Source organism: Haematobia irritans, chromosome 3 (genome assembly GCF_050003625.1).
Source record: "Haematobia irritans isolate KBUSLIRL chromosome 3, ASM5000362v1, whole genome shotgun sequence".
Classification (NCBI taxonomy): domain Eukaryota; kingdom Metazoa; phylum Arthropoda; class Insecta; order Diptera; family Muscidae; genus Haematobia; species Haematobia irritans.
Genome location: NC_134399.1, coordinates 54,553,526 through 54,576,825, shown reverse-complemented (window position 1 = coordinate 54,576,825; position 23,300 = coordinate 54,553,526). Strand labels below are relative to the sequence as shown.

Sequence of the window (23,300 nt, the reverse complement as noted above, 5' to 3'; positions counted from 1 at the left end):
CCCGGTTTGAAAATGTCGTGAGTCTCGTGAATTTTTCGTGAATCACGTGAATTGTCGTGAATCGTGCGTGAGTGTGAGTTTTTAAAAGTAGTTCGTGCTTAAGTACAGTTTTTCATTTCGTGAATGTGCGTGAGTGTGATTGGCTAACACACGTATCGTGCGTGAATAAACATTTTACTTCGTGAATGTGCGTGAGTGTGAGTGAAATTTTACTCACGCCCAAAAAACAATCAACGCACGACTGACGCGCAAAATGAAAATCGTGTGTACCTCATCAATGTTTGTATAAAATTCTTTTCGCTGAAAAAATTAAATGGTCACGAAAACAATGTACATGGTCTTTATGGCCATGTCATGGTTCTAGACATGTCTATACGTAAGCTATAAAAATACTTGTTTTCCCTGAAAAAAAGTAAAAAAAATGAATGGTGATTTTCCCGACCATGTAATGGTCTTAAATTCTATCATTTAAATAGTAGGACATGTTTGCGGCATTTGAGAACCATTTAAATGCTTATTGCCAACATATATTTTTCTACGCTCGAAAATTATTTTTACAAAGACAAAATACATGGTTTTCACAACAATTACATACTCCAGATAAACATTTAATGGATGCGGCAAACATGTTTTTTCTGTGCGTGTATATAATAACATGGACTATCTCCGAAATTGCAAACAAAACATGAATCTATTCCAAAATTTAGGGTTCAATTTCCCGTCGCCGTCTTAAACCAGTCAATCTTAGGGCGTTTTCGATTCGCAAAAAATATGTTGCCTTGGTGTTACACTACTTTTTCCCTAATTGACATTTCGGCCAAATGATAGTGTAATTCTAAAGTTATTATTAATTTATAATATTGTGAGGTATAAAGTATCCAAAATCTATGACAGTGTCCTTGATATCTTGCAATCAATTTCGAGAATGTTGCACCTTTTTTCCCAATCGAAATCGCCATTAATATTGAATATGCCCACTCTTTCAACTTCAGAAAAAGAAGAAAAAAAGCATTTTTTTATTTTTAATTTATGTGAAATAGTTGTACTATACATTGATATTAAAAAATAAATAAATAACTGACGCGTCTAGCCACGTGGTGCAATGGTAAACAAGGCTGCATTGCAAAAACTATATCTGCCTGTTTTAAAGATTCTCCACGTAATATGCCATTGAGCTAAACATAGAATAGGGCAGCACTCATTGATAAGAGGTAATTTCACCACCTGCAGTACCACAATGTTGTGAACAGTGAGCCTAAATAAAAACGGGTTGCCACTAAACCGAACCTAACGCAACGATATTTTTAAATCAGAAACAAATTTCTTTTTACTATATTCTTCTTTTCACTCTTACTTCTATGGTTAATATCCTACCACAATGTTGGATTCCGAATTGTGAACCAATTTGAGAAGATTGATTAAAAGCTTACTACTCAAAACATTTGTAATTCCAATGCTCATCACCGAATCACTTCAACAAGGGTCACATTGAGTAAGATTAAATGATGGTACATTTCTATCCATGATCCCCGAAGACAAATTGAAAATAATTACTAAGCCATAAAGTCCTAATGACATTGTTCACACAATACCATTACAATTGCCGCGATAATTATAACCTCCATTTGATATTCCTGGGATGACAAGCAAGTGACAGAGCTCCTAGAAATTACAAATATAGAGCCTGGTGTAAAGTCTAAAGCACAGTAAAAACAAAAATTAAATGTTCAATTATATTCAGTAATTTTTTATTTCATTTTACTGGAGAGTCACAAATCTCAAAATAAATGACATGGAGCAAAGCCAATTCTTTAGAGGGAAATGTGAAAGGTCTTCTTAATAAATTTTAATTGCTCTACCAGTAGTAGACGAATGAATAGAGTTCTCCTTCTTGTGTTAGAAACATGGAGAGGAACAATGAGAAGCAACGATGAGAAGCAATTTCACTTCTTCCACCGACCAAAGGAGATTTGTAAACCCCACACAAGACCACACATTGACAACGAACTCCTTGCTCCAAACGTATTTGACCACGTGACCCAGTGCCGTATGAAGGTTCCAAATGTCACAGGATTTTTGTATGAACTAAAATGTTTCCTTACACTGTCGCCTTCCTTCCGTGTACATTCGCCGTTTCCAAACAGTCATCGTTGTCATCACACAATGCTAACTCAGACTGTCGTAGCAACGGCAACGCAAGGACAAAAGTGCAATATCCCATGCCATCTCCTCCACCATTGCCAATGGAGCAACCACAGCAACATAAGTTGAAATGTGAGGAAATTGAATTTCCTTTGAAATGTTCCTGATATTGGTGGGAATGGTTATCGTTGCAATGACTTTAAACAGTGAAAACCAAATCGTGACAAACGACTCAAATGTTGGGTAAATAAATTGGGCTATGTAGTTTTGTTTAAAACAACATTGAATGTAAATGAATGATCCCCAATTATTTAGGCACACACCGCCGCAAGACATCGAAATATCGATTTCCGACTAAATAAAATATAAATGTACCCACCAAGAGCATACTGCATTCGTTGCAAGACTTTTCAAAGGAATACCCTAAATAACAATATTGATAAAAAAAGGATCATACCATCCTCATAACAACAAAATTCAATATTTGGCAATATAGCTGAGTTTCTAGGCTTTTGAAAAAAACACCAAAAACAAAACAAGTAAGGAAAGTCTAAAGTCGGGCGGGGTCGACTATATTATACCCTGCACCACTTTGTAGATCTAAATTTTCGATACCATACCACATCCGTCAATTGTGTTGGGTGCTATATATAAAAGGTTTGTCCCAAATACATACATTTAAATATCACTCGATGTGGACAGAATTTGATAGACTTTTACAAATTCTATAGACTCAAAATTTAAGTCGGCTAATGCACTAGGGTGAAACGCAATGTTAGTAAAAAAAAAAATATGGGAAAGATTTAAATCTGAAGCAATTTTAAGGAAACTTCACAAAAGTTTATTTATGATTTATCGCTCGATATATATATATATGTATTTAAAGTTGAGGAAAATTAGAGTCAGTTTCACAACTTTTCGACTAAGCAGAGGCGATTTTAAAAGGGAAAATATTGGTATTTTGACCATTTTTGTCGAAATCAGAAAAACGTATATATGGGAGCTATATCTAAATCTGAACCGATTTCAATCAAATTTGGCACACTTGACTATATTGCTAATTGTACTCCTAGTGCACCAAAATTGTGCCAAAACTCTGGCTTCTACGACCATATTAGTCCATATCGGGCGAAAGATATATATGGGAGCTAAATCTAAATCTGAACCGATTTCAATGAAATTTTGCACACATGACTATACTACTAATTGTACTCCTTGTGCAAAATTTCAATGAAATTAGGCCAAAACTCTGGCTTCTGGGGCCATATAAGTGCATATCGGGCGAAAGATATATATGGGAGCTATATCTAAATCTGAACCAATTTCTTCCAAAATCAATAGGGTTCTATTCTGACCCAAAAAAGGACCACGTGCCAAATTTGAAGGCGATTGGACTTATATTGTGACCTAGATCACAAAATGTGTTCACAGACAGACGGACGGACGGACGGACGGACGGACGGACAGACGGACATGGTTATATCGACTCAGGAACCACCCTGAGTACTATTGCCAAAGACACCTCGTCTCCTTCTGGGTGTTACAAACATATGCACTAACTTATAATACCCTGTTCCACAGTGTGGCGCAGGGTATAAAAAAACGCCAAAGAGCACAAACTTGGTTCTTTATTTTGGAAAAGGCACTAAAGAAGCAATTGGGTGCTTTTTGGAAATCAAAATGCACTAAATTTGGTGCTTAAAACACCAAATTGTCATCATTGCCAACATACATATGTTTACCCGGAATTTCTAAATTAATATATGCTTACATCCACACACATTATATTTATGAAACATTGATGTCCCAAATATTATATATTCTAACATATGTATCCCAAATATGCAACTTTTTATACCCTCCATCATAGGATGGGGGTATATTAACTTTGTCATTCCGTTTGTAACACATCGAAATATTGCTCTAAGACACCATAAGTATATATATTCTGGTTCGTGGTGAAATTCTGAGTCGATCTAAGCATGTCTGTCCATTAGTCCGTCCGTCCGTCTGTTGAAATCACGCTAACTTCCAAACGAAACAAGCTATCGACTTGAAACTTGGCACAAGTAGTTGTTATCGATGTAGGTCGGATGATATTGAAAATGGGCCATATCAGCCCACTTTTACGTATAACCCCCATATAAAGGGACCGTCAGATTTGGCTTGTGGAGCCTCTAACAGAAGCATATTTCATCCGATCCGGCTGAAATTTGGTACATGGTGTTGGTATATGGTCTCTAACATCCATGCAAAAATTGGTCCACATCGGTCCATAATTATATATAGCCCCCTTATAAACCGATTCCCAGATTTGGCTTGCGGAGCCTAAAAGAGAAGAAAATTTCATCCGATCCGGCTGAAATTTGGTACATGATGTTGGTATATGGTCTCTAACAATCATGCAAAAATTGGTCCACATCGGTCCATAATTATGTATAGCCCCCATATAAACCGATCCCCAGATTTGGCTTGCGAAGTCTCCAAGAGAAGCAAATTTCATCCAATCCGGTTGTAATTTGAACATGGTGTTAGTATATGATTTTTAACAACCGTGCCAGAATTGGTCCATATCGGTCCATAATTATATATAGCCCCCATATAAAACGTTCTCCAGATTTGACCTCCGCAGCCTCTTGGAGGAACAAAATTCATCCGATCCGGTTCAAATTAGGAACGTGGTGTTAGTATATGGTCGCTAACAACCATACCAAAATTGGTCCAATCACACAAAAATTGGTCCATTTCGGTTCATAATCATGGTTGCCACTAGAGCCAAAAATAATCTACCAAGATTTTATTTCTATAGAAAATTTTGTCAAAAGTTTATTTCTATAGGAGATTTTGTTAAAATTTTATTTCTGTAGAAATTTTTGTCAAAATTTTCTTTCTATAGAAAATTTTGTCAAAATTTTTATTTCTATAGAAAATTTTGTGAACATTTTATTTCTATAGAAAATTTTGTTAAAATTTTATTTCTGTAGAAAATTTTGTCAAAATTTTATGTCTACTTTGTCAAACTGAATTATATACTTATTGGATCGATATTTTTTGATTTAATATATACCACGTATGGACTTACATACAATTTAGAAGATGGTGTTAGGAGGTTTTAATATACCTTGCCATCGGCAAGCGTTACCGCAACTTAAGTAATTCGATTGTGGATGGCAGTGTTTAGAAGTTTCTACGCAATGCATGATGGAGGGTACATAAGCTTCGGCCTGGCCGAACTTACGGCCGTATATACTTGTTTATTTTAGCATTTAAAAATGTTGTTTTAAAAAATCTTTCTCGATATACATATTTTTTATAAAGGGTGATTTGTTAAGAGCTTGATAACTTTTTTTTTTAAAAAAACGCATAAAATTTGCAAAATCTCATCGGTTCTTTATTTGAAACGTTAGATTGGTCCATGACATTTACTTTCTGAAGATAATTTCATTTAAATGTTGACCACGGCTGCGTCTTAGGTGGTCCATTCGGAAAGTCCAATTTTGGGCAACTTTTTCGAGCATTTCGGCCGGAATAGCCCGAATTTCTTCGGAAATGTTGTCTTCCAAAGCTGGAATAGTTGCTGGCTTATTTCTGTAGACTTTAGACTTGACGTAGCCCCACAAAAAATAGTCTAAAGGCGTCAAATCGCATGATCTTGGTGGCCAACTTACCGGTCCATTTCTTGAGATGAATTGTTCTCCGAAGTTTTCCCTCAAAATGGCCATAGAATCGCGAGCTGTGTGGCATGTAGCGCCATCTTGTTGAAACCACATGTCAACCAAGTTCAGTTCTTCCATTTTTGGCAACAAAAAGTTTGTTAGCATCGAACGATAGCGATCGCCATTCACCGTAACGTTGCGTCCAACAGCATCTTTGAAAAAATACGGTCCAATGATTCCACCAGCGTACAAACCACACCAAACAGTGCATTTTTCGGGATGCATGGGCAGTTCTTGAACGGCTTCTGGTTGCTCTTCACTCCAAATGCGGCAATTTTGCTTATTTACGTAGCCATTCAACCAGAAATGAGCCTCATCGCTGAACAAAATTTGTCGATAAAAAAGCGGATTTTCTGCCAACTTTTCTAGGGCCCATTCACTGAAAATTCGACGTTGTGGCTCGTTAGTAAGTCTATTCATGATGAAATGTCAAAGCATACTGAGCATCTTTCTCTTTGACACCATGTCTGAAATCCCACGTGATCTGTCAAATACTAATGCATGAAAATCCTAACCTCAAAAGAATCACCCTTTATAACATATGAAAAACATACTTTTTACCCATGCATCGACTTTTTGCTATTACAACAACAAACAAATGTATTTTTTTATCGCTTGAAATGGCATATCACCATTACCCGCTAATAATTAAGCTATTTACATATAATTATATTGTAAAAGGGTTGCGGCCTATCCTGAGGTGAAAATGTACCCTCGTTGTGAGCCAACAAAGCAATTCAATTGAATTTATACCACAATATGGCGTCTTTATTAATTTGAAAAACCTTTGAATGCTTACACATTACATGCCCAATTGACCCTATTCGCAGAGTTTTGTAATTACTCACATTTGCCCTTTTTAATTAACATTTTAAATTAACCAAGGTGGGATATCCATAAATAAAAAATTGCGAGACAAAAAAACAACAGAACCTCATTCTCCCCAGTAAATATCCTTTATTCGCGCTGGCCATAAATTAATAATTAAATAAAAGAATGTTGTTATTTTGTTGTAAACAAGTTTAAACTCCGTATTTCACTTTAAACGTAAAATGACACCGTCCGTGTTTGCATCCAACGTTTAGGCTATGACCAGAAGTAAGAGGATTTTCTGGCATTATGTTTGTCCACAAGATTGGTAGAGCAGTTTTTATAATGGAAGGTGATTTTGAGTTCGTAGCAGCTATGTAGCTCATTGCAATTGCTATAATTACCTACAAAAATAATGTCTCAAGGCCATCACATGAAGCCATTCAAGTTTATTCGGCAAAAGAAGCGGTAAAGCTGAGTTAGACTTTAACTGTTAAAATATATTTAAAGCAGATTTGTTTTCTTCGGTTAACTTTCCGAAGTTAAGTTCCTAACATGAGAATATCACAAACCTGTTCATAGTACGGGTTAGAAGATCGTTAGTCAACGTAGAATTGCCAAGCTTTATAATTTGTAATCTATCCTTTCCAAAAATAAAACGCCTTTTTAAGGCCAGTACTTTGTTTGGTTTTCGCTTTGAATTTGTGTACACTTTCTTTTTCATCTAGATTTCGTTAAGATCTGTGAATTTATGACAAAACCCCATAAGTCTAAAAACTCAATTTTACAGGAGAGCAAAAAAAAAATACACGTTTAAAGGGTCACAAAAATTTCTGTAGAAAATATCTGAAAATTTTTATTGTTTATGTGATAGACATTTTCAATAGTTTATTTTTCTATTTTACCTTCTACTCCACCTAACACCCGATCCAGAGAAAAGTAGCAATTACTAACTTATGTTGTTTCGTTATATCGATGTCCTCATTCCAGAGTACGCTAAGTCGACTTAGCATTGTTTGATGGAGTTCGTTGTTTTTTATTCGGATTGATGTGAATTGCATCCTCTCCAGTTCGAATTTATTGGACACTTCTATCAAAAGTTATAGTTAATATTGTACGTAGCCTGTGACTAAAGTTTTAAAAATTTCCAATCCAAAAAGGCCAAAAAGTTTTGTTCGGTTTAAAGTGGTCTAAGTCATTTTTAGCCATGTTCTATTATCACTATTTTGAATTCGTACATATCTTATACGGTTTTTGGGAAATTCACTTTTTAGGCTTAGCGTACTTTGGAATGGAGACATCGATATGATATTCTATTTTAAAACATAACATATTTCTCACATTCTGACTAAAAATTAATATAATTGAAGATAAATATGTGTTTATTTTGATCGGATTTTTCGAAAAAAATTCATGGTTCCAAATATATTGTATTATAAACAAAACGTAATCAATTACACAAACCTTATGTGGACATGTTTTTTGTCAAAAGTATCATACAGGTATTTCGATTTTATTTTACAACATATGATGAGATATGTTGTTTTGTCAAAATTAAACATAAAAATTCGCGAGTTACACGCACAGAAAAAAACATGGTTGGTCATGATTGCCGCATCCATTTAATGCTTATTTAGAGTATGTAATTGTCGCGAAAACCATGTATTTTGTATTTGTAAAAATAATTTTCGAGCGGAGAAAAATACATGGTGGCAATAAGCATTCAAATGGTTCTCAGATGCCGCAAACATGTTCTATTCTTTAAATGATAGAATTTGAGACCATTACATGATCGGGAAATTCACGAACCTGACCATTAAATTTTTTTACTTTTTTGCGGGGAAAAAAGTATTTTTATAGCTTACGTATAGACATGTCTAGAACCATTACATGGCCATAAAGACCATATACATTGTTTTCGTGACCATTTAATTTTTTATTGTTTTTTTTTTTTTGCAGCAAAAAGAATTTTATAAAAACATTGAGCAGGTATACACGATTTTCATTTTGCGCGTCAGTCGTGTTTTGATTGTTTCTTGGAATGGACGGAGAATACGGCATTACTTGTTTTGTATTAATATACTTATTCAGGAGTGGAACGTGGTTTTATGTGAACGTGTGTGTAATTGAAAAAATTTACCTGTTTTTATACCCTCCACCATAGGATGGGGGGTATATTAACTTTGTCATTCCATTTGTAACACATCGAAATATTGCTCTAAGACCCCATAAAGTATATATATTCTGGGTCGTGGTGAAATTCTGAGTCGATCTGAGCATGTCCGTCCGTCCGTCTGTTGAAATCACGCTGACTTCCGAACGAAACAAGCTATCGACTTGAAATTTTGCACAAGTAGTTGTTATTGATGTAGGTCGGATGGTATTGCAAATGGGCCGTATCGGTCCACTTTTACGAATAGCCCCCATATAAACGGACCCCCAAATTTGGTTTTCGAATTCTCTAAGAGAAGCAAATTTCATCCGATCCGGCTGAAATTTGGTATATGGTGTTAGTATATGGTCTCTAACTACAATGCAAAAATTGGTCCACATCGGTCCATAATTATATATAGTCCCCATATAAACCGATCCCCCGATTTGGCTTGCGGAGCCTCTAAGAGAAGAAAATTTCATCCGATCCGGCTGAAATTTGGTACATGGTGTTAATATATGGTCTCTAATGACCATGAAAAAATTGGTCCACATCGGTCTATACTTATATATAGCCCCCATATAAACCGATCACCAGATTTGACCTCCGGAGCCTCTTGGAAGACCAAAATTCATCTGATTCAGTTGAAATTTGGTACGTGGTGTTAATATATGGCCTCAAACACCAATGCAAAAATTGGTCGACATCGGTCCATAATTATATATAGGCCCTATATAAACCGATCCCCAGATTTAGGTGGTGACCATATTCTTTTAACTGGAAGAAAAACATTTTTGACGAATACCATAACATTTTAGACCGTGGCCATTGTCTTTTCATTCAAACAAAATTCTTTTTTTTTATTAATATAATAACATTTTAGATGAGGACAATTTGGTGTTTCTTAGAACCATATTCACTGAGCCAACATGGTTGCAGGTGAAAATGTTACATATTTCTTCTCTGCGTTTATGTTATTTTGCCCGTATCTATATCTCCCGATCTACGGCAGATATCAAAAATCTGAGAAATTGTTCTATCTCGACTTATGGGATTTTTTCGTATGTCCACAGATATGTTGCTATTCATTTATAGTTTTAATTACGATAGTGTCTGATATCTCTACTTCCTCTTCCTCCAATTCCTGTTCTTTTATTTCACTTATTACCAAAAATAAATAGAAATGCATTCTAGAGTAATCGTTGAAAAAGAAAAGTCGTCAAATCGAATTTTCTTATAGGAGTTATAATTTCAAAAAGATTGTTATCTAGCGTAATTACACAATCACGCTAGGAACGTGACCGTTATTGAAAAAAAAAAAATCACATACTTCAGGTACTTGAGTATTTAGATTGAGCACTATCCCATTCTGATGTTATGATAAAAGTCCAATTATCTTTCAACTCAACACAAATATTCCTTCATTTGAAAATAATTTTATGACGACCATACAATGTAGGTAATTGGAATTATGAGATAATTGGAATTATGGGATAATTGGAATTATCAGATAACTATCTATTTAAATAGACATGACGAGGTAAAAAAGGTTTGATTGCAGATTTCCAAAAACCTTTTAATCATAAATGCAAATTATGTCTCCGCCTACACTGAAGATAGGTTTCTTTACAATATACAAAATTGGACTTACTTGGAAGAAATACAATTTTAAAAATCACTTTATTTTGGCGATTACTTTTTCTAAACTACGATACGTGTAAGTCAAGTAGAAAACATGCAGTTTTTAAAACAGCATATGGCGTAATGATTTTGAAATCTGCAACCTTTTTATATATTTATACATAAAAATTATTCCTTCAAAGAAGAACAAAACAATATTTTAAATTCTAATTTAATTAATTACTAATAGCATGAACAGCAGAACAAAAAGCGAAGTTAAGTACGTTCTGAAAGGTATAACTTGCTTTTTATTTTTTTATTGTAAGGCAGAATTTTCTTTGTTTTTTGTTTTTTTTTTTTTTAATAAAAATATTTTAAACTACACTGAAAAAACAGTGAACCCACCAGGAAGACAACTTTTGATTATTTTTATTTCTAATTTAATATTTTAAATTCTAATTTATTTAATTACTAATAGCATGAACAGCAGAACAAAAAGCGAAGCTAAGTACGTTCTGAAAGGTATAACTTGATTTTTATTTTTTTATTGTAAGGCAGAATTTTCTTTGTTTTTTGTTTGTTTTTTAATAAAAATATTTTAAACTACACTGAAAAAACAGTGAACCCACCAGGAAGAGAACTTTTGATTATTTTTAGAAAATTTTGAATTTTTTTAGAAATGTTTGACTAAACAGTATTGCAAGCGCTGGCATCACGCCGATATCACAAAAAGAAGTAAATATTTTTTTGACGAATTCAAGAAAATTTATTAGACATAAATAATTTTTTTTTTTATTTTTTAAAGAAAATTTTGTAGTTTGAAGGAAAAAATTGGAGTTCCAAATTGCAAGAATGTCTTTAGTGACATACGACGTTCATAATGGACGCTTTTGTAGTAAAATTTACAAATTTGAAGAAATAATGAACTATTTTATGGGAAATACGAATTTAGTAAATTTATATCCTTAATTTGTGTATATTTTTTTTCCCTTCTATTAGTTCATTTAACTAACGTACGCAAAAAATTATTAGAGTGAATGAAACTTTCATGAACCAAAATATAGTTAAATTGGCTTTAGAGAAATAGTGAGTTCACTTTTTTTTTGAGTGTATAAAACGATTTTTTTCCAAACCCGATTTCTTATAAAATATATATACTAGATATCTTCATTTAAATCTGTATAATGTTATAACACCCCAGCAAAAAAAGCATCGCCAAAAAAGTAATGAAAATGTTCTTAATGAAAATGTTCTTTTTGGAAGTGGTGCAAAATTGACGCAGAAGCGATGAATTTAACATGGGCTTGTCATAGGACGGAAGTCCTCCATTTCAACAGCCGTTGCACTGAATTTGCAACACTGCTTTAGGTGTGATCCGTATTCAATGTTTTGGATTTAAATTTAAAAATTCTGTGGTATTTTGTCAAATAAATAATTTTCATAATTTTTAATGGATTCTAACGCTTGTCGGAAATGTTTGACCTCAAATATTTTCTAAAATTCACAATTTTTTTAGCATTTTTTTCGACAAAATTTAAATGATTTGTACCATTTTATGAATTCTTACTCTGTTTTTAAGGTATTTGGAACAAAACAAGTTTAAATTACCCATTAAATATGAAAAAACCAAGTTATAAAAAATTTAATTAAAAGAACTTCCTGGGTAGTTAAAATAAAAAACATCATTGGGAGTGCATCTTCTGGAAGTGCTTTTAAAGTTGTGCCTTTGGAAGAACTTCCAAATTTTTTTGCTGGGACTTCATACATGACAAGAAGGTAATGTTAACATAAAACTACTTTATTAAATTAAACGATTTTCATTTCATTACAATAAAGTTAAATAAAAAAAAATCAAATCTAATATTAATGAAATTTATTACTTGAAGTATGACAAATGGAGCCACGACAATACCAATAATTGATTTTTATTTTGCTTCAAGTTTTTCTTTGTGTATGCTTCACTGTATCGTCTCTTCGTACACAGTTTCGTATTATTTTTATGGTTGCGGTCAGCTCTGTGTCCATTTCAGATATTGTTGCATTTTGCATTTGCTTTAATCCATTTTTTGTTTTGTTATTTCTCTGGTTTCAGGTCATGTGGGTGAGGCGAACATCGGAAAAAGTATCACTACTGACTGTGGGCAATGTCACCTACAGCAGTGACCCCAGGATACGTGTGAAATTTCAATATCCTAACAATTGGCGCTTGCTGATAAATCCCACCCAGTGGGATGATGCGGGCATCTACATGTGTCAGGTCTCCACACATCCACCGCGGGTTTTCACAACAAATTTAACCGTTATAGGTAAGTAAAACAACCAAACCCACAATGTGTGTGTATGAGAAGGTATCATGAAAACCCGAGATTCGGTTGATGGAAAATGTCAGACATTTCCACCATATGACAAATCCAAAATGATTCCATTAAACAACTGCAAGCGCTTTCAGCTGAACATCTGGAAGATAGAAACGGACTAAAGAGCATAGGGATGCATATATGTAATATATGAATTGATTATATCAAAAACATTCTTCACGCTAAGTACGTAATAGTGTCAGCTTACTTGGACAATTGGTATTGCAGTGGTATGCATAAAAAACTAATTGGTTCCTACCACATATTCCACATTTCGTTCAGAGGGGCATTCCCTGTTCTCGATAATCTTGGCGAGATATATGGATAAGATTTTAGGGACCTCCTTCGTTGAACCAAAATTATGTTGATAAGAATTTTTCTAAAGTCGGTAATAACACATAATATAATCAGGATACTCCACCAATTTACTTTAATTTTACTTTTGTTTATAATTTTATATTCATAGTTTTGTTTGGTTATTTTCGTATTACTCGTATATAAATAATTTTTTTTTTAAGGTAAAATTTTTATATTTATTTTCTACACCCTCAACAGATTTTCACATATCTCGCCAAGATTGTCAAAGTTCGTTTTTATTATTCAACATAGTTCCCTTCAAGAGCGATACAACGATTATTACGACCTTCCAATTTGTTGATACCATTTTGGTAATACTCCTTCGGTTTTGCCTCAAAATAGGCCTCAGTTTCGGCGATCACCTCTTCATTGCAGCCAAATTTTTTCCCTGCGAGCATCCTTTTGAGGTCTGAGAACAAGAAAAAGTCGCTGCGGGCCAGATCTGGAGAATACGGTGGGTGGGGAAGCAATTCGAAGCCCAATTCATGAATTTTTGTCATCGTTCTCAATGACTTGTGGCACGGTGCGTTGTCTTGGTGGAACAACACTTTTCGAGCTTCAAACGCTCCAATAACGCCATATAATAGTCACTGTTGATGGTTTTTCCCTTCTCAAGATAATCGATAAAAATTATTCCATGCGCATCCCAAAAAACAGAGGCCATTACTTTGCCAGCGGACTTGTGAGTCTTTCCACGCTTCGGAGACGGTTCACCGGTCGCTGTCCACTCAGCCAACTGTCGATTGGACTCAGGAGTGTAGTGATGGAGCAATGTTTCGTCCAATGTCACATATCGACAGAAAACCTCGGGTGTATTACGAGTTAACAGCTGCAAACACCGCTCAGAATCATCAACACGTTGTTGTTTTTGGTCAAATGTGAGCTCGCGCGGCACCCATTTTGCACAGAGCTTCCGCATATCCAAATATTGATGAATGATATGACCAACACGTTCCTTTGATATCTTTAATGCGTTCACCGTCCTCCGTGCTCATTTCACCGCGCTTGCATTTTGCATACCAATCAATTATTGTTGATTTCCCTGGGGCAGAGTCAGGAAACTCATTATCAAGCCAAGTTTTTGCTTCCACCATATTTTTTTCCCTTCAGAAAACAGTATTTTATCAAAACACGACATTCCTTTTTTTCCATTTTTTTCACAATAACAAAAGTTGTTTCACAAAAGACGCTCTATCTCACAAACTAATTGACTTACAGACGTCAAATTTTGACACGAATCATTTGAAGGTTGGCACTATATAAAAATAATATGCATTTAATACTAGCGATGCCATCTATGTGTCAGACCGGGGACTTATCAGCCAACCTGTTAGATAAAATATTATTTTTTTTTGCAAAAAATAACATTTTTGTTTTTGGTATAAAAGTTTGAAATTTTCGAAGAAGTTCAAAAACTCTGAAACGTAAAGTATAAACATAAATAATTTTCAATATACTCATAAATTTAAGTAGGCGTGAACTATTTTTGCTAGCATTTAATACCATTTTAAATGCATTTAAAATTTATCGTATTTAGAAATACAAATAATTATGAATTGTTATTACCGAATAATTGCATTCATTTTAAAGAAAATAAACTTTTTAGTTGCTTCACAGAAAAAAAATTCACGAAAATTTTTGGAATTAAGGTCCTAATTGAGTTTTAAAAAATATTCAATTAAAAATTTAATTGATCCAAAAAAAGTTTTTAATTGAAACAAAAATTAATCACAAAAATTAATAGTAGCAATTATTGTTTTTAATTGGATCTATTAATTTTTTAATTGACTTGCAATTAATATTTTAATTGATACTATCAAATCTGTGAATTGAATACATTTCAATTAATTACGTGATTGAATCAGAAAATTCTTTTGTGTGTTTGGATCATTGCCCACCAAGTTGGAATACAATTTGCCAAAAAAAAGTTATAATGTTATTCTGCTTTTAAAGATTCTAAACTAAAATGAAAAATAATTTTAGCGGCAAACTACGTCTCTTGGACTACTTATTGATAAAGAAGAACTAAACTTTGTTTTTATTTATTTTACACGCAGAGAAGAAACGTGATTGCCACAATCATATTCGAAGAGCAAAATAATATGATAGGAGCTATTTTTGCGGCGGCCATGTAACATTTTCACCTGCAACCATATTGGCTCAGTGAACGTGGTTCTAAGAAAAATAAAATTGTCCTCATCTAAAATGTTAGTATATTGATAAAAATAATTTTGTTTGAATCAAAAGACAATGGCCACGATCTAAAATGTTATGGTATTCGTCAAAAATGGGTTTCTTCCAGTTAAAATAAAATGGTCACAACTAAAATGTTTTGATCTTTATGAAAAACATTTTTTTTCGTCGAAAAAAGGACGCCACTTGAGAAAAGCAAACACAAAATTAACTTTATTTATTTACAAATTAAATCATTGCTTATTATTTATAATGTCGTGCAAACAAAAATCATATATTTTAAACACTATATTTTGGTTCAATTTCAACAATAAGTAAAATCATTCCATATTTACTTCGTGTCCATCAAATGTACCAAGGCAGACATCATGTAACTGCAAATAAAAATAAATGCTACCATATGTTATACCAAAATGCAGAACAAAAGACAGGTACATTTTTATACCCTCCACCATAGGATGGGAGTATATTAACTTTGTCATTCCGTTTGTAACACATCGAAATATTGCTCTAAGACCCCATAAAGTATATATATTCTGGGTCGTGGTGAAATTCTGAGCCGATCCGAGCATGTCCGTCCGTCTGTTGAAATCACGCTAACTTCCGAACGAAACAAGCTATCGACTTGAAACTTGACACAAGTAGTTGTTATTGATGTAGGTCGGATGGTACTGCAAATGGGCCATATCGGTCCACTTTTACGTATAGCCCCCATATAAACAGACCCCCAAATTTGGCTTGCGATTGAAATTTGGTACGTGGTGTTAGTTTATGGTATCCAACAACCATGCAGGAATTGGTCCATATCGGCTCCTCCGGAGCCTCTTGGAGGAGCAAAATTCATCCGATCCGGTTGAAATTTGGAACATGGTGTTGGAATGTGGTCTCTAACAAATACGCAAGAATTGGTCCATATCGGTCCATAATTATATATAGTCCCCATATAAACCGTTCCCCAGATTTGATCTCCGGAGCCTCTTGGAGGAGCAAAATTCATCCGATCCGGTTGAAATGTGCAACGTGGTATTAGTATAAGGCCGCTAATAACCATGCCAAAATTGGTCCATATCGGTCTATAGTTATATGTAGACGATCCCCAATCACACAAAAATTGGTCCATATCGGTTCATAATCATGGTTGCCACTCGAGCCAAAAATAATCTACCAAAATTTTATTTTTATAGAAAACATTGTCAAAATGTTATTTCTATAGAAAATTTTGTCAAAATTTTATTTCTATAGAAAATTTTGTCAAAATTTTATTTCTATAGAAAATGTTGTCAAAATTGTATTTCTATAGAATCTTTAAACTTAATTATATACGTATTTAATCGGCCTTATTTAGTTTAATATATACCACGTATGGACTATGTGGTATATATTACGGTGTTAGGGAGTTTTAGGATACCTTGCCATCGGCAAGTGTTACCGCAACCCAAGTAATTCGATTGTGGATGACAGTCTTCAGTAGAAGTTTCTACGCAATCCATGGTGGAGGGTACATAAGCTTCGGCCTGGCCGAACTTACGGCCGTATATACTTGTTTTCAATTACACTTTATTTTTTTGTGTTCACACTTGCCACTTCTGAATAAATAAATTAACACAAAAACAGTAATTCCGTATTCTCCGTCCATTCCAGGAAACAATCAACACACGACTGAAAATCGTGTGTACCTGTTCAATGTTTTTATAAAATTATTTTCGCTGCAAAAAAATTGAAAAATTAAATGGTCACGAAAACAATGTACATGTGTCTTTATGGCCATGTAATGATTCTAGGCATGTCTATACGTAACCTATACAAATACTTTTTTCCCTGCAAAATAGTAAAAAAAAGTTAATGGTCAGATACATGATTTTCCCGACCATGTAATGGTCTCAAATTCTATCATTTAAATAATAGAACATGTTTGCGGCATTTGAGAACCATTTAAATGCTTATTGCCAACATATATTTTTTTCCGCCCGAAAAGTATTTTTACAAAGACAAAATACATGGTTTTCGCGACAATTACATACTCTAGATAAGCATTAAATGGATGCGGCAACCATGTCCAAACATGTTTTTTCTGAGCATGTACTGCTTAATTTTTCACAATTTTCCCCTTTTTTATTTTACTGTCAAAACTCTAAGAGTATAGTGCCCTTTAAGAGTATAGTGCCCTCTCGTTAGTTTTTATAAAGATTCCTTTATAATTTTATATATTTTCCAATGTTTTTTATCCTTTGTCTGAATATGTTGACTTACTCGTCGTACGTTCCGATTTGTTTTGACGAACCAATAAACCCATGTGCCCATAATGTCAAAATGATAAACAAAACACATGTAACGTGCCAAGGGAATGTCGAACCAACTAATATGATTTACAACCAGACAAAATATTATGATTTACAACCAAACAAAATATTGTTTGTATTGTTCAAACATATTATGTTTCACCTTAGGCATACACTGGTAGAAAAAATTTTAATGAAGTTTTCTTTGTGTATATATATTTTTAAGGGGCCAATTGGTCACTTCCATTCATTTACTTGCAGCACAGTCTCTAGGTCTCTCTTTCTAAACACATATATGTTTATAGGCTATTTCTAAATTAATATATGTTTGCATCCAAACATATTATCTTTACAAAAATTGTATGTATCAAACATGTTATGTTAGTTTATGAACATTATATGCTTGCACTTAAAAATAATGTGTTAAAAAATTGAGTTCCAAACATAGAATTTGTACACCCAAACACCGTGTAGAACAAAACTATCATTGAGATAGATTTACTTTTATGGCAGGCTTGGAGCATAATTTGGCAAGGATAAATATAATTGTACGATTTGACTGCTGCACCCAGAAAAAAGTGACCGCTTCATTGTGAAGAAAGTTGAACTTCATGTAGCACCAAAAACATTTTTATTTTTTGAACGATGTAATTTTCGTTGAAATTAGGTAGAATGCATTCCATATATTAGTTAACATTTTCCTATATTTATGTACCCTTATACTACAGAATGAAAAAAATTAACTGAATTGAATTCATATATGGAATAATTTTATTAAACTTTTTTCATTCATTGGGACAAATTTTACATATTTGTGGTAAACCTTTTTACTTCAAACTGCTTACCTTCGTTTTTAAATACAACTTTATTAATGTATATAGGCAATTTATTCTTCAATAAAATACACGTTTTATAAATATATAAAATATATTTATTAAGAATCAACAGCATCGACTGGCCTTGAAATATTAGTTTATTATTCCACTATTTCCATGTAATGTCATAAGCTGTAAACGCATTTTTTCTTCTTCTTATCCTTTTACTTTTAATAAGTTGCTGCGTAACGATTTTGTCCTCCTATTACAATTCCAATACCTATACTCAAAAAAAAGTGAACTCTCTATTTCACTAAAGCCAATTTAACTTTATTTTAGTTCTTGGAATTATTATGTTTGGAGAAAGTTTCCTTTACTCTAATAATTTTTTGTGTACGTTAGTTAAATTAACTAAAACCGAGGAAAAAATATACTAGATTAACTAAATTCGTGTCTTCCACAAAATAGTTCAGAATTTCTTTAAATTGGTAAATTTTACTAAAAATGCGTCCATCATGAACTTCGTATGTCACTAAAGACATTCTTGCAATTTTGAACTCCAAGATTTTCCTTGAAACTACAAAATTTTCTTTAACAAGCGAAAAAACTTAGTTATGTCTAATAAATTTTCTTGAATTTGTCGAAAAATATTTACTAATTTTTATGACATCGGCGTGATGCCAACGTTTGTAATACTGTTTAGTTAAAATTTTCTATAAATATTAAAAATTTTCTAAAATTAACCGACCCAGTAAGCACATACGTTTGAAAAATGCTAAATTTCAACAATTTTTCAAACATTTTTTCAAAGAATTAGGGTAATATTCAAGTTGAAAAATTGTTGAGAAAATCGCGTTCTCAACAAAAAACAGACATTACCCTCAACAGTGAAATTCAACACATTAGTAATAATATCTCAAGTGTTATCCTCAAATTGAAATGCATCGCTACTCAATAATTTGTCAAACAATTTTCGATGCGAGTCAAATTCAAAATTAACATCGTTGCAAATACTTTTCAACCTAAATTTGTATGAATGATATCCCCACTTCAAATTGAAAGTCAAAGCCAAAATTCTATGAATTTTGTATAATTTATTCATTTTCATCAAAATAATATATATAATAATACACTACTCTACAATACCAATTGATAAATTATAATCTTATTAAACATATCAACAAATAAGAACAAAAAAAAAAAACAACAAAACTTTAAATATCTTAAACATTATTAGTAAACACTTTTGCATTGATAATTCGATTTCCTTCCTTTTGGTGTCATAAAACAGCATTAAAATTTATTAACATGCGGCCAATTTGAAATTAGGAACGTACTGGACCGCGTGTTAGAATTGATTTCCAGCAGAAGGAATTCACAAAATATCAATTTTAAACTGATAATAGCATATGAATTAAACTGACGATGTGATGCACATTTTCATCCAGAAGTTGTTGATCTCAACAATTTGTTGTTTTTAACAATTTTAATTGGTTGCACTTGTAATGTTTCTGGAAACTTTTTCTTGTCGATAAGCCACTCATTTTTCATTTGTCAGCTTCTTAATGTTTGCAAGAATGTAGCATCCAAAGATTTTAGTTTTCTGCAAAGAGATATACATTTAGTGACTTCCTTAAAGTTTTATTTCATTTTTTATTTTCACTTACCTATTTTTATAAACTATTTGGTTATTTGTCTAAAATTTTGCATTTTTTTATTTCTTGCAATTGGCCACGAACTTCGTTGCACAAATAAGTATTGAAAACCACATGGTTTTTTCGTTGCATTTTAGGGTAGTGTTTTGTCAAAGTTTTTTCATATTATCTTCAACACCTTTTCAAAGATTTCGTCAACATTTTGGCAAATTGGAAGTAATTCGCAAACAATTTGAAGATGTATTGAAGATGAGCTATTTCAAGTCAAGTTGAATTTGTGTTGAAAATTATATTTACCCTCAAACTGAAAAGTTGTTGCATTTGAAAAATGCTCATACTGTGTTTATTGGGGAAAGTTTTCTCCCTGGTGGGTTCACTGTTTTTTCAGTGTACAATTATACACTGGTAGAAAAAGTTTCGTTATATTAATGACATGTGTCATTAAAATTGAGCTAATGAAACAAAATCGTTAATATAACGAAATATTTCGTTACCATAATGAATATTCTGTTAGTCAACGAAAATTTTCGTACTATTAACGAATATTTTCATTGTCTTAATGAAAATGTTTCGTTATATCAATGAAAAATTTTCGTTGGCTCAATTTTAATGAAATTTTCTTTGTGTGTAAAAAAAAAACATAAACCAATTTTTCCCAAAAGATTAGCGTCACTGAATGTTACCTGTTACTTGAAGATTCCAAAATGAGACGAATGAAGGGGTTGTTATTCTGTTTTCTTTCTTTATACACCATCACGAACATAATTTGTTTCTCACTGATTTAAAATAACAAATATTTTATATATTTTATTTGTTATTTATTATTTATTATATTATTTTACTATATTATTTTTTAACAATCACTCCGTATACTACAACAACGCGATTCCAACTAATAAAACAAGCCACTCGCAAACATATCCATTACATAGATGACAGGTATCGATTACAGGTAGATAAAATAAATATAGGAAAATTTCCTATATTCTAACAAGTGTGTCTCCTTAAGTTTTAAAATGATTGAATACTTCTTAGTACGAATGAACTGAAATATTTTTCTATGTCAAGGGTTATCCGTATGTATGATAAGCTTTCTATAATAAAGGAAGTCAGAATGATTACTTTATAAGATATTTTACTAAATTTGAGGAAACTTGGGTTTAGTTCATATTTTGTTTATTTTTACGAATGCTTTGTTATCAGTGAATAAAATTATTTTGTTAATGTACTATTCATAGCTTCCTTCAGTTTAGGATTTTTTTACTGAAGCAAGTAAATTTTATTATTTTAAACAAAAATTTAACTTAATGGAAATAAATTGGCTAAACTAAATTGATGAACATTTTTTCCTTTAGTTTCGAAGACACTTTTTTTGGGTGTAAACCCAATTATTACACGGCAATACCAGAATGAACTAGAACTTAACTATTTGAACAAAGAAAATAATGCAACATTGGAAGTGTCTTGAAAACCTTTAATTTAATTTAATTTAATTTAATTTAATTTAATTTAATTTAATTTAATTTAATTTAATTTAATTTAATTTAATTTAATTTAATTTAATTTAATTTAATTTAATTTAATTTAATTTAATTTAATTTAATTTAATTTAATTTAATTTAATTTAATTTAATTTAATTTAATTTAATTTAATTTAATTTAATTTAATTTAATTTAATTTAATTTAATTTAATTTAATTTAATTTAATTTAATTTAATTTAATTTAATTTAATTTAATTTAATTTAATTTAATTTAATTTAATTTAATTTAATTTAATTTAATTTAATTTAATTTAATTTAATTTAATTTAATTTAATTTAATTTAATTTAATTTAATTTAATTTAATTTAATTTAATTTAATTTAATTTAATTTAATTTAATTTAATTTAATTTAATTTAATTTAATTTAATTTAATTTAATTTAATTTAATTTAATTTAATTTAATTTAATTTAATTTAATTTAATTTAATTTAATTTAATTTAATTTAATTTAATTTAATTTAATTTAATTTAATTTAATTTAATTTAATTTAATTTAATTTAATTTAATTTAATTTAATTTAATTTAATTTAATTTAATTTAATTTAATTTAATTTAATTTAATTTAATTTAATTTAATTTAATTTAATTTAATTTAATTTAATTTAATTTAATTTAATTTAATTTAATTTAATTTAATTTAATTTAATTTAATTTAATTTAATTTAATTTAATTTAATTTAATTTAATTTAATTTAATTTAATTTAATTTAATTTAATTTAATTTAATTTAATTTAATTTAATTTAATTTAATTTAATTTAATTTAATTTAATTTAATTTAATTTAATTTAATTTAATTTAATTTAATTTAATTTAATTTAATTTAATTTAATTTAATTTAATTTAATTTAATTTAATTTAATTTAATTTAATTTAATTTAATTTAATTTAATTTAATTTAATTTAATTTAATTTAATTTAATTTAATTTAATTTAATTTAATTTAATTTAATTTAATTTAATTTAATTTAATTTAATTTAATTTAATTTAATTTAATTTAATTTAATTTAATTTAATTTAATTTAATTTAATTTAATTTAATTTAATTTAATTTAATTTAATTTAATTTAATTTAATTTAATTTAATTTAATTTAATTTAATTTAATTTAATTTAATTTAATTTAATTTAATTTAATTTAATTTAATTTAATTTAATTTAATTTAATTTAATTTAATTTAATTTAATTTAATTTAATTTAATTTAATTTAATTTAATTTAATTTAATTTAATTTAATTTAATTTAATTTAATTTAATTTAATTTAATTTAATTTAATTTAATTTAATTTAATTTAATTTAATTTAATTTAATTTAATTTAATTTAATTTAATTTAATTTAATTTAATTTAATTTAATTTAATTTAATTTAATTTAATTTAATTTAATTTAATTTAATTTAATTTAATTAATTTAATTTAATTTAATTTAATTTAATTTAATTTAATTTAATTTAATTTAATTTAATTTAATTTAATTTAATTTAATTTAATTTAATTTAATTTAATTTAATTTAATTTAATTTAATTTAATTTAATTTAATTTAATTTAATTTAATTTAATTTAATTTAATTTAATTTAATTTAATTTAATTTAATTTAATTTAATTTAATTTAATTTAATTTAATTTAATTTAATTTAATTTAATTTAATTTAATT

The 23,300-nt window shown here is 30.3% G+C and overlaps 1 protein-coding gene across 1 annotated transcript in view; it reads left to right on the top strand.

Annotated features, from left to right (window-relative positions):
* Nucleotides 1-1,102: 1,102 nt before the first annotated feature.
* The window catches only part of LOC142230929 (uncharacterized), a 253,167-nt gene continuing 230,969 nt past the window's right edge, over nucleotides 1,103-23,300 (top strand). The window contains exons 1-2 of the mRNA XM_075301546.1: nucleotides 1,103-1,159; nucleotides 12,533-12,746. Coding sequence (XP_075157661.1) covers nucleotides 1,103-1,159; nucleotides 12,533-12,746 — 271 coding nt within the window. The remainder of the gene's footprint in view (nucleotides 1,160-12,532; nucleotides 12,747-23,300) is intronic.